The sequence below is a fragment of the Plodia interpunctella genome, chromosome 17 (genome assembly GCF_027563975.2).
Source record: "Plodia interpunctella isolate USDA-ARS_2022_Savannah chromosome 17, ilPloInte3.2, whole genome shotgun sequence".
In the NCBI taxonomy this organism is placed as follows: Eukaryota; Metazoa; Arthropoda; class Insecta; order Lepidoptera; family Pyralidae; genus Plodia; species Plodia interpunctella.
Window position 1 is genome coordinate 8,332,871 of NC_071310.1, and position 14,056 is coordinate 8,346,926.

The window sequence follows — 14,056 nt, forward strand, 5'->3', positions numbered from 1 at the left end:
GAGAAACTGTTTTCTCAAATTACTCCTAATTGACTTTTCTTGTTGTAATAATATTATTCTTGAACAAGTTATTTATAACTGAAACTAGCTGGGCCGTGGGCCGCTTCGCTCACGTGGGAATTTCGATATAAAGAGTACGCTTATGCCCGGTTATATTCTACCCGTGTAATCTATTCGAGTAGATTTTGCGTGAAACAGTAACAAACATACATATACACATATATTCTCACAAAAAAACCTTAATATTTTGAAGGCTGTGATTTTACAACCGGCCACCTGTCTGACGTCTACCCTCCTTGGGAATGCTATTATAGCGGATAAAGTAAAAAAACAAGCTTCATCAATAAAAATACACGATTTCCTGTATTTTTTATACGGGTTTAAGAGTATTTTTGTACATTTATTGACGAAGTGTGTTGCAGAGATTTTATTCGCATGATTGTTTGGGTAAATAAATAAATGGAGTACTTCAAAATCACATCAAAAAAGAACACCAGATCACATACAACTGGTTAAACATTGCGCGATTGCGCTTTAACTCTGCCCAGCGGGAATGGAGGGGGAACAGAGAAATACAGCCATAGACTAGAGTAGCCATATAGAATAGGGCGGGAAAAACTCGTTCGAAATGTTCACTAGGTTTAAATGCTTTATATATTAAAATGTCGAAATTGTATAAAAAAATCCCACTGCCTCAGAAAGAATTTCACTATTCTATTTTATTTAGAGATAATTGTTACATAGTGAAGAAGTTATGCCCCTTCTTCTTCACTATGGAAGTCGGCAGTAGACTTAGTTTCAAGTAGATTGACGTCAATGAGTGCGTCTTGGCGCAAAATGTCCTTTTCTTACAATGTCCTTTCTCATGATGTCCTTTCTCAGAATGGCCTTTTCTCAAAATGTCAATTTCTCAAAATGTCCTTTTAATAAAAAAAACTGTTTTAATCAGTTGCTTATCTGAATTATCATCAAAAACACGCAAGGACATTTTGAGAAAGGGACATTTTGCGCCAAGACGATACGTCATCCTGAGTTGAAATTTTGAATTTGAAATTACATCCTATCTTATCTACTCAAGCGCCGAATTCGATAATTTTATTAATAATAGCACACTTTAAATGCGTTTATTTTGTTCAAACACACGTACGGGGGTTGAAAGCCGCGAATATTGAACTATTGTTCCTTATTGTTCCCATGCTGTCTGGTTCACCCGAGGGTTGTATTTGTTTAAACATTGTTTATATTTTGTGATGCTTTTTGGCCTGTTTATTTTTAAATGGAGCGTGTGTGAGAGTACTTGTGGTATAAATATATAAACATGCGCCAGCGTCGCTCTGGGTTAACAAACTGTGATAATGCGTGATGCGCGGCCATTTTTAAGTGCCTTTGTACAGTGCTCTTGGAATTTAATTTCTCAGCTTGAGAAAAAAAAGAAAATAATTTAAGTTTGGAATTATATTTTTTTAATTTTATACGCACGAAATTACAGAAATTATTTGTTCAAGTGATGGCATTTCTTAAAAAGAGATAATTTTGTGAAAATAGATCTAATTATATTGACATTCGTAAATAAGTCATGCTTGCTTTTTTAATTTGCAGTATTTTTTTTAAACGGTAATGTGGAAATTACACTTGACAACTAATGAGACAACTAAAGTACATTTTCTAGTTTTTACGCTAATAGAATATAACTAGAAATGAATATTAATATATAGACTGTTGCTCTAAGTGATTTTTTTTCATACATTTGAATATTCTATGAGAGTGTGTGTTCTTAAAAAAATAATGCTACCATTTAAATTCGTATGCTTTATTATTGTTCTAGCAAGTTTTTGAAAATCGAAGCCTGTTGCTACTCCATATTTGAAGTAAAATAGCACGGCTTTATTTTTTCTAAAATGTCGACTGCCAGTTCTATCGCAATGACTTTGATACTAACCGACAAGAAATAAAACTATTACTACTAAATGACTATTATATTTGTTGGATGTAATTCTGTTATTAACACATAAATAATCATTTGCAAGTTCAAAAATTTATTTTAATTTCGTTATTGCTAACATTATCTCAAAAGTAGAATTCTTAAACTAACGTATTCGTTTTGTGTCCATCTATGCAAATAGATAACCGAGATAATATTTTTATTCTATACCTTATTAGCGTCTATTCCCACGTAAATGACATCTACTCTTAACAGTGACATGTCTATTTATATGCTAAGTGCATTACAAAGAAAACATCGTGTTGTCAATCGATTGTAGACCTTATTAATTGGTTATAGAGCTTAAAATCGTTTGTATTGCAAAATATTTTTTATTGACCAGATGGCCTAGGCTGCCAATAGCTAGATAAAGCGCTAGATAACTAACTAACCCGTTAAGATTAAGTCAAGTAAACTGTTATGTGTAATTTTAATTATATTTGCAGAGACGTCTACTTGTTCATAATTTAGATACAATAAAGTCAACTAATATTAAATATTCAGCTTAACATGGTAGTTTGTATCAACGGTGACTAGGATCCGTTTGCTAGATTAAATTTGTATCACAAGAATAACTAAGATATTCGATTTTTTTAAAAATATATAAGACCTATATTTGTTAATTGACGTCCTTGGAGAAAAGGCTGCGGTGAAGTTTGTTGCGCCGCTTCTTCTTCACCTGCGCTTTGGAAGCCGGCAGTAGACTTAGTTTAAGTAATTTTTTTGACGTCAATAAGTGATGTATATCATCCTAAATTGAATAAAGAATTTTGAATTTGAATTAGATTGTTTTACAAATGACATCGGTTAATTTGCAAGACTATCTAGGCCCCAAAGGAAATAATATGTCAAAGTTTTATTCAATTTGACATGTGGCATCCCCCAGTGGGACTATGGTATTTTCCTATTGACCAAACTTAAAATATGAAAATCACCTGACCTTTCGCTAATTCGTAAACTGTAACGGGCCGTTAACAAAACACAAAATCACGTTAATAACGCGTCCCAGGATATTAGACGTTACACCGTTTAACCGACTGCCCCGAAGTGAGTCATTATGCACCACCTTTATTGCGCGCAGCATTCCGACCCCCTGATCGCGTTAATGTTCGAAAAACTGACCTTCCGGGTCTAAATGACCCCCAAGGGGCCGGTTAAGTAGGCAACTATCGCGTTTAGTTACTGCTTCAAAGATTTGTGGCCCGCACAGTGGGCAGTTTACTCAAGCTGCTGGACAAAATAGTGATTGGATGTTGACATGATAATTACAACGTATAATTAAAAAATGATGACGTTTTTTACTCTTGTGCTGTGTTTCGTTAGTTGTCTCTTCTTTCTATCTTTCTCCTTCAAAAATACGAACTAAACTTGTTTACCAAACTCTTCCGTTCAACTCATTATGTTTGAATATCTTGTTGTAACTTATAACTCCTTTGTGAATTGTGCAATAAAGACTTTATCTATCTATCCATTCCGATCAAACTGAGAACTCGTGACAGGCAAATAAAAAACCCAACCTGACGCCTGTCACATAAACAACAAAATTGACATATCCATTGTCAATGAACGCGTAAAATTAATGGTTCCACAATCAGTGGCCGCTACGTCACAATCTCGAGAAACAAATGACTACAATTTCCACGTCTCGCTTAGCCAAATTACACGTTGCGTCCTGTCAAAACCGGGACCAGCCCAGTGTGGACGTTTCCGAATTAATAAATCATGATTTTGAACTGTTAGCGACAAAACTCGCATCAAAAATTACAGCTCACAAATCGTCACAGAGCACATCCATAAATCAACTCGAATTCTTTGTGAGAAAAAAAAAACTAAGCAAATATCCCCGGCCCGGCTGCCTTCTACCGTCTACCTGCCCACGTATCTTTTGAATACTTGTATTAAAATAAAAATTTTGAAGGCACGGATTCCGGAACAAAAAACGCACGAAAAACGCTCCTTTCATTCCGTCTGTCTCTTTCTGACAGCGTCGCGTGTCTCCCTCTAATGGGGATGACGGCACAAAACAAAACTGAAGCGTCATTTAGAAATTTTTGGCTTAGATTTTAGACGACCCTTGGAATATAGACATTTAGAGTGGAAGCGCAATTTTGAAAAATCGGTTAGTAAATGGCATCAATACTGGGAAAGGTATTAGTGGCAAAAATTGCGAAAGAAATATTAGAACTTGTAGATGTTGAAAGCAGACAAAATATAGATTACTTTGTAGATTGTTGCAGGAAAGATTGTGCATAAACTTAATTCGCTAACAATTGAAAAAGTTATGACATTGGATAGACTCTCAACTGTTCGGCATTACTATATAGCAATCGAGATTCAAAACTAGAAACCAAAACTTGAGCATTGGGAGTGACAGTATTATCAAATAACAAAAAAGCCTCGCGACGCATTTATATCAATTCCTGTTAGTTATGAATAATTTTCGATAATTTACATATTTATGGCAGAGACGACACGAAAGCCACGCAAACAAAAGGTCCGTTCTGCGTCTAACTTCTTTTAATTCCGCCATACAGCCCAAACAAAAGTTAAACAACCAAACCCCAGTTTATAGACCTACGTTTATGGCCACAATATTCAGTAGGAGCCATTTTGTTAAGAATATTTATGGCATTTTTTGTAGGGCCGAAGAGAAATGACTGATATTTGACGTTTACAAGTATACCATAAAGACATTTGTTCATTACGTCCTTTTATGGGTGGTAGTAAAGAGAAATAAATATATTCGCACGTCGTTGCGTCAAAACATGTGATTAAAATGGGCCTCAGAGACTGCGCGCCGATTTCAATTTGACAGCTGTCATATTATTATCACATGAATTGTTAAACCAATCATTGTAACACTACTACTAAGTATTTTGTTAATTTCCACAAATCCACATTATTCAAAATCATATCAACTGCCTTGCCCTACTGACACACTGCTAACAAGTAACACGTCAAAACTATATTATAGCTTCCTTGAACGTCGCACGCGCATGCTATAAATAAAAATTCCAAAACAGGACCGCATAATACACTATAATTTTAAAATTCGAACTACTTCAGTAGCGATCGCTGGCCAGTGTTTTTAAATTTGGAAAATTAAAAAAAAAATCACCTGCACGCCGCCGATCGTATAAAAAGTTATTAAATAGGAGGCGACTTAACTAAATTACAAAACTCGACCTCAACGCATTATAGAATAATTTACCATTAAAGGCTAATACATACTGCGTGCGATTCTAAATCATATTTTTATATGTGACAAGCGTCAAAATAGCTTGAAACGGCCTGATTTATTAAAAGTCTGACGAGATCGATCGGCAGGCATCTTAGGTAGCGTCTCGGTGCTTTATTTTATCTTATAAATAGATTTTTTATTACAAATTACAGGGTACCACGCTTGGTAGCGATTCTGACCAGACCCGGTAACCACCGTTTAAGTAACATGATAATGAACTTTAATACGTTATTAATAGGGTTTAATATTCACTGATTCCGTCAAGTTTGAAGCTCCGTTGTTTTTTCTTCTCAGGTGCAAGCAGTGCTACATTTCCATTTTTATTGGAAAAAAAATCGATCTTCATTCCTTTTATTGTGACATTTTTCTAAAATTTTCAATATTTGATGATCTGAATGCAATTTTATTATTATTTTTTTCCCATTGATTGTAGACATAATCACATTCCAAAATATTATGCTCACTTCAATAATTAAAAAAGCATAACAGCACATTTACCTATTCAAATTCATTGCAATTTCGCGACCGTTACAACGATACAGATCAGTGCACTTGCCATATAGCAAGTTGATTTTACAATGTACTTCATGAATTTATTATTACATTGCTCAAACAGCGGGAGGAGCCATCATCCCGTAGTTAACCTCAGTGACAAACGCGACAACGCATCCTTACTCCCATAGAACGCCACAAAAGGGCTTACATGAAGGCATTTATTCAATTACACAAACAATACACTTTTTCGCCTGAAAGTGCACAAAAGGGGAATAATAAAAGCTCAGGTAGAGCTTATGAATAGAAAAGGACAGTCCTGAGTACAATGATTTTGGTCGAGTCAAAAGTTACATAGTGTCTTGTTTATTTTTATGGGACATTGGGACCGACGGAAATAAAACGTGCATTATTCTCAACGTCTTTTCGAGTTGAATCAAGAAGACCCCTGAGTCTGTGGCGGGATATTTTTGAATTTGGAACGGTTGGTTGAAGATTTTTATGAGTAAAATTTATCGATGCGATTTTGTTTATTCTTACATGCTTCTGACCCAATGTGGAGTCAGAGCACAGTGGTCAAATTGTAATATTACTTATATATATTTTCTCCAAATTTTAATGGTACTTATATTTTTGAAGTGGTATCTGTCACCATTGCGTCACATATTACGGCAAATTATTCTAAGAAATAGATTGCTAAGATAAATTTGTTATCAAATAAATCTCCGCTCAGATAAATTATGTCTGTATGTTTGTTTATTTATACGTCATTGACATCATTGACGCATCATAAGGCGTTTTCCCAAGAAACATAGGTTGATTTTTATTGTAGGAATTAAAGTAGATTCTCTAAATATATATGTACAAAAAAAAAATGAAATGTATCTGGTAAATGTAGTAAAAAGTAAGGTTAATTAATATACTGCTATAAAATGATGAAACTTTTTGCGGTTAATATATTTTATTTTTTTAATTAACAATTCAAATTTTTAATAAATCACCAAATATTTTAAAATCTCTGTTTCGTATGAACTTGATTTAATCTAATCATAACGTCAATTTTTATTTCAAAAATAGAGATTTTTTTTAAAAAATGAGAAAACAAAAATCACAATTGAAATTTATCTAAATTAATTTCTAAAAAGGTGTATGTTTATAACTTTGTAAAAAAAAAACATATCCCTTTAGGTATAAAGTACCTCGTATTTTTCTATCTTGCTATCGATTTCTCAGAAACAATCGCCTGACGTCAATGCTTTGTAAATTTGAAAAGTATTAAAACAACGTCATACAATGATTTATGAAGAACGAATTTGTATGAATATATAAATTATGTACATATTTTTAATACAGTGAGATGAGTACCTAATTCAAATTGCAAACCATTTAAAACTTATTACCTATGAGATTGGTAATTACTGATGCGTTTAGGCGACTTGGAATAAAATCTGACAGCTGTTTGACATCTGTCAGTTATCAATAGCACTCGACAGAAGAAGATTCAATTATTTTAGATATTTGTAATTATCTTCGTTTATATATTTATACAAAAAAGGAACATTATGCTGTTGACATCTTTTATGATAATATTTAAAATGGGTAAATATTTGTTGTGTTTAAGTACCTTTGATGACCACTGTTGGGTTTAATTTACAAACTATTAGATGGTCTGGAGCTAGGTTCCCAGTATGTAATAAATTGTAATAACTTAAAATACTTCAACATTTTGGGCATTATTTAAGAAAAAAATACTTTGCACATTTATTGCAGCAAATACATACGGACCGCTATAATTCTAAATTATTACTGGCAATTGATATATTTGTCATTAAGAACACTTTAAAAATTATATCCACGAATTGGTTTCATCATTCGAACGTCAGAAGGATTCAAATTTAGAATTTAATTAAAACAACATTATCTCAAATGGTACAAACACACAGAGAACAAAATTTAAATATTCAAATTTTTAAAATGAGAATACAAGATTTCCTGAGTTACCTGTGGTTGATTTTAACCATATGTAATACAAAAATTGAGGCTTGCTATCGGCGATCGCATACCTTATTAGCATTTAATTCGGGTACAGTGAGGGGGGGAGGTTCACGGGTCGCTGCCCCCTTAAATGAGGGACTTCCTTGCCGGAGGGGAGGGAGGGGCTTTCGTGTGCCCTGCATTTTGGACACATTAGGATTGGTTGACGCAGTGGGTATTTTTGAACTTGGACCTTGGACTATTAGCTACTATTTGCCGCTACGAGAGGACATTGTCGTAGCATAGGATGACGTCTGCCTTCGAATTATAATTTAAAAAAAGTAATTGAATAAAGAACCGAATGAATTCGAAAATTTATTAATTTCTTGATGATACTTCATTCTCATTTAAATATTTTGTTTTTAATATTATAAGACTGGCTGGTCCATTATAAAGAAGCCCTATGGTGTTTTGATTATATCTCATCGAAAAGCGGTTCATTGACCTGATTATTCGAAAATTATGCACAGTGGTACAAGTTTGGCCCATGTGTAGAAAAAAAAACGATAAAATTGGTAATGAATTATTTTTATATACATGTAATTGATATTTAATCACTGCAATTTCTGTATGTAGATTAGTAATAAATCCATAAAATTTTATTAATGAACGTAGGCAGTGCAATCTTTTTTTATAGTTATATTATTCAGCACACATGAGCGAAATTTAAGTATAATTTTATCTTGACAATTTGCTGTTAATAATCAATAAGTCTTAGATGACGTTTATAGCTCTCAAGATATTAATCGAGCCCATACATTTTAATGCAAGCGTTTGCAGCTGTCATAGCGCAATATTTTCAACTCTATTTCAACGTATTAAAGTTGCATTTGCAGTAAAGTTTTATTACTACAACCTGTATGTTTAAAAAGCGTGTTACAGTCTCCTGTGTTGGTCATTTCGGTCAAAATGTCATTATATTTTAAGCTCCAAAATGGCGGTTGATAACATCTCCGTGGCCGGTGGCGTATTTATTGTTAATTTATTTTGTAAATCAGTTGTGAAAAGTATGCTAAAATGAATCAATAAAGAACATCTTTAAAAAAATATTTATACCAAATAACTAGAAAAAAATATTTTTTTTTATCGCGGCGTTACAACCCCGAACGCAACTGGGAACATGCCGAGATGTGACAGAGAACTACGAAACACAAACATCTATTTGTTCCAAAGAAAAAAAAAACATTTTTTATCATGTCCATATTATGGAGTATACATTTGTTTTTAAATTTTAAAAGACTTGGCTCCTCATTTTACATAAATCTGAATAATATACGAGCAATACAACGCTCTGTGAATTGTGTGGCATTCTGGCTGTCATTAATTTCTTATAATTGCACCGTAACTGATGTTCGCCACTCGCTAGCGTCGTAAACGCACAAAATATTCGCGAATGTATGTAAACATAGAGATTAGGTTTAAAATCACATCATTGTTTCGTATACTTAGTGAAGGTGGTTCGCTAATATAGCTAATTTAATTTGTTTACCATGTAACACTCTTTATAAAACGCCATTTCAAATTTTACAGTTAAGTTTTACATCGAATTCTAGAGTTTATGATTTTAACAGTCATCTATTCGGCCGAAAAAAAAAAATTGGGCCAAGACATGACACAAATTTTACACACTGATTTATTTACTATTTTTTTCATAAAATGTAATTTTTTCAACACGTATTTGTAAGAAATTATTAATATATTTCGTGTGCTTGTTAGTTCCACTGCCTCTGGTTTGGAAAGCGAACTAATATAATTATGCCATTAAATATTTAAGCGCCCAGATAGTAATTAGAAGGAAACATGTGTAACAATGTTTTAAATAATATTCCAACGCCCTGAATTATTTTAATTAACTTCTCAATTATAGTGTACAATCATTGTTATTGAGAAAATAGCCACTATGACATGCAAACATACACTTGCTTTTTAACGCCATAATTTTGTAAAAAAAAAATTAGCTCTGGATAGTATTATTATAGTTTTACTATATAGTATGACTTTATATACAAAAAAATCCTGATTCGTATGCATGATAGTATCGCATTTCCGGTCAGTTCAGTAAATGTCAAAAAAAAAAGCGTTCCTTGGGCAAGTCCAAAGATTAAATAAGAACGTAGACTGGCCGTTTAGTTTTAATACTAAGTAAAACTACTGCGCCCTGCGGCTTGATTCCCGCGGATAATTCAAGATTGTGCCTGACACAGTATTCTTAAGAATTGTAGCAAGGAAAAAAAAACGGGTTAGGTTATTCCAGAGATTGGCATGTTCAAACAAACATGTAAACTCTTCAGCTTTATTCTATATAAATATTTCAATTTACATTTTAGTACAGATATTACAATAAAGATACGGTAAAATGCAATATGAACAATACGAGTAGAGGAATTTGAAAGCACAGTATCTTCTACGAATAACTTAATCTTTGACAAGAGTGCGCGCACGCAGCCAAGCGAGTGAGCATTTTATTATCCACATACAAGCATTACGACCCGGCTGCGTTCGTCGTTAATCTACCGTCAGCTAACTTGCATTAATGTTACGACCGAAACTATCTCTAAAAATTGTAACTGATAAAATAAATTTTAATATTTGTCTTTCTGTTCACAGATACGTCAAGAAAAACCTTATTATATAGCAGACCCTGAGGTCGACTCTTTAGTAAGTATACTCTGGTTTGTTCAGTTTTAAATAAAAATAACTCTCTGAGCATCCTTTTCGAAGTTGATCTCGGAAAATAGAAAAAACAAACTTCGGTGGACGGACTGTTTTATGGCTATTCATAATGTCACCAATATTTTTGTGTTATTTTACTTTCGAAATATAAATAAATAAATATATTAGTACATATAAATATGCCATTTGTCAGGGTTTTTCCCCATCAGATATTTGAGATTTGCATTACTGCATCAAATGCAACATTCACTTGCTGGTATCTCTGTGTGCAAGTGCAATCCCTATCTAGTTAACATTCTCCCAAAGATAAATAAAATACATGGGACCAGTTTAATACGCCATAAAATGGTGAACACTTTATAGTTCACCTCGCCAGCGACCGAATAATTTACGATTTGATTAGTTAAAGAGCTGTCTAAAATTAACCACAGGTAAACGAGAAATATTTCTTGGAATAACAAAATAAGGGAATAAGATTAAAAAACATATATATATTGTCACTCATAAAAACGTGAATCGCACCGTGTGCCTCCCGCGGCTAGCTGGACAAAAAGTGAAATAATAAAAGTAAGATGGCGGCCACCCACCGCCGCCGTTCGACACGGATACTTAACCGATTTTTAACAAATAAAATCTAAGCCATTACGAATTGCCGGGCAGCGGGCGACGCGCACCGTGTTTGACTTTGTTACAATCAAATTTGATTAAAATTGGACCTCTCGTTGGCTACCTATTGTCCATTCGATAAGGCTGGAATTCCCTTTTCATTCCTTATAACAAGAAATCGGCTAATTAAAACGTGCACTTAATTTGGGAATGTTAAACACTGCATGCTTAACATTATAAATCAGGCTTATTACTATAGGCAGTTAAAACGGTAGCACGGCGACGTAGCGCCATAAACTAAGATGTCAGTTTACCTGCACCTGATAAGCGTCATTCATGCACTCAAGTTTAAACCAAGCATAGATAAGGAGCCCAAACATATCTAGCGACATCCGGGCACAGAGCAAACTTTACCTCAAAAATGGGTGAATATCGTTGTTTTTGTCCCGTCTTGGAGACATGCGGTGCCACTGTGCATAGTACACACATGTTTGTTGACGGCCAGTCTTCTGTCATATTTTCCAAATTTAAAATTTTATGTTCTATCAAAGAATAACAAAAGGTAGAGCCGTAATAACGTCCGTAATAATACCTAAAAACAATCCGCCCACCAAACTGCTATTGAGTTTTCAATTGTATCGCTTCATAATTACATTAATTCAATTAAAATTCCAGATCTTTTGTAGAGGAAGCTCGCACGCATGTGGGCCATATGTTTCTTAAATGCTTTACATAATTACAATATAATGTATTAATTTCAGTCTTTCGACGGTTGGACTTCGTAGTCGTACATTCGTCGCCTAAGGCTGTTGTTTTTGTGTAGCCAACTGTCGATGTTATTTGTTTGGCACATTGAAGCATTAATGTTAACGAGGCAGGATAATGCCGCCTGCAATGTGTCAGTTGCGTCATCTTTCACTTTTGCTTAACTGGCGCCTGTGAATTCATTTAGATCTTTTGTGATCTCAGCGTTTCAACTCCTCAATGGCGTGAATTGAGTGAATTGGCTCTTATGATTCTTTTTTATTGTATGTCAACAGAGTTTGCTTTTCTGGTGGATCGGTTACGGTGCATTTCGTGCGTGACAGTGCTGTTTGTCCACGTCACATCTGTGTTTGGATTGTCACTACCTTTTGAGGCATTAAACTTCTTCAAACATTGTCGAACTGAGCGCGCAGTAGTCCGCAAACACAGACCTCCGTCATTAGTAAATGATAGTGGGTTAGCGTCGTGATAGCTGCGAGTTACATTCGGTATTTATTTCTCATTTTGAAAATTGAGCCTCCATTCTGCATTATTCTTTGACATGCTTTGGTTGAAGGTTTTTGAATTTATTAACCGATTATGTTGTAACTTTTTAACCGACTTTAAAAGAGGAAGTTGTTAATTCGTTGCCATCAAACTAAACAAATAAAATGTCTTCAGCATCGTCTAAGATTGAATGGTTGTTTTGATTATGAAATCATTGTGTTAACACAGATTAGACAAATTCAAATTTTAGATATATTCAAATTAGAACAATGGAAAACTTGCTTCTGAGCTTTGCATTCTTAGAAAAACTACCAGGCTATCATGAGTTACAAGTAGCTGCAATATCAATTAAAGCTACCTAACCTTGTTTGCTCAGACGGGTTGACACAGCCGTCTGATAAAAATGTGTTCCAACACTTGCCTGGAGTTTGAACAGGCGAAGGGTCCGTGGCTGTTAACATTGTTTTTGGGTACACATACTTAGATTTATCTGTGGTTTTACAAAGATGACAGTCTAATGCATAGACATAGTTAATCTATAGACGAAAAAATAGGAGTACATGAGCAGCATAATAGGCAATAATTGCATTCCCATGTTTGACAGGGGGATGGTAAATCCACAGACAACATTTTAACGTTTACTGTGTTACGCTGATCCCGGGCTACGTGGCGTAACAGCCGAGAATGGAACCGGGAACGCGAAGATGAGAGAGCGAGGAACAAATTCATATGATCAGATAAGGACGTCGCTGCTGTTGGACAATTTTGAGAAGGAAATGATTATTGAAGATCGTCCCAATTTTGATGTCGGGTCAGGCGTCCTTGTCATTCTCTAATAGTGTATTTGAATAGGCAAACGACAAATTTATCTGTGATTTGAAGCCTAAATTATATTATTCTATATACAAAAAACCTTATTGTCAGTTGTTAAGTGCCAAATTGCAATGAATATGTATAATTTCATGTGCTGTTTATCGTTTGGACTCCATTTCATGGTAATAGAGGTGAATTTGCAATCAAATTGTCTAGTCTGTTGTGCTGCTTACTCTACCTTATAATTCATTCGCCCGGCGAAATTATCGTATCGTATTGTCCGACTTTGTTTGGCGATGTAATCGGTTTTTCAAATCGATACTATCTAAAAATCGGTTAATGCCGTTTTAATCGCTTCTGATTTGTTTCTGATTGCCACTCGGATGGAATCGATTCGAGTTATCCTATTCCGAATGATTGATGAGTTAGCGCTTAAGATAACTTCGAAATAATTCAAGTTCAAGTGTAGTTTTTTGTATGTTTTGACGTTTGAACGTACATTCCTTAAGTAGTTAAGTTATATAAAAAAGAAAAGCTACAAATGACAACTTACGATATAATTTTGAATTCAAATGTGCTGTAAATTTTGGAAACCAAACCACAGTGGTTTATTCTGGCCATTAAAAAACATTTATATTTTTTCTTAAATTTCAAAAACGGAATTCTGAATGTTTTGTAGTGGCATAGCACAACCCGGCCAATTTAAGAAGCCAGCCGCTTCCCTAACATTACAATACAGCAAGTGAGCATCCAGAACACAGTGGGGTGTCGTTGTACTTCGTCCAGCCTATTGTCGCTCACTTGGCATTGTGAGCTTACGACATGCTTGTAGTCGATAGTGTTTGTAAATATAAACGATTTTGTTTAGGAAGCTCGATTTGTAGGATATCGATTAAAGTTCGTTTTTGGGTATTTTATTTTTATATGATTAGGTAATTTAGCAAATGGAACCAAATGGCTTCGGA

At 34.3% G+C, this 14,056-nt stretch overlaps 1 protein-coding gene across 8 annotated transcripts in view; it reads left to right on the forward strand.

Annotated features, from left to right (window-relative positions):
- The window catches only part of hth (homothorax), a 282,966-nt gene that overhangs the window by 38,305 nt on the left and 230,605 nt on the right, over positions 1–14,056 (forward strand). For all 8 annotated transcript variants that reach the window (XM_053757907.2, XM_053757911.2, XM_053757910.2 and 5 more), the window contains exon 4: positions 10,356–10,406. In XM_053757907.2, coding sequence (XP_053613882.1) covers positions 10,356–10,406 — 51 coding nt within the window. The remainder of the gene's footprint in view (positions 1–10,355; positions 10,407–14,056) is intronic.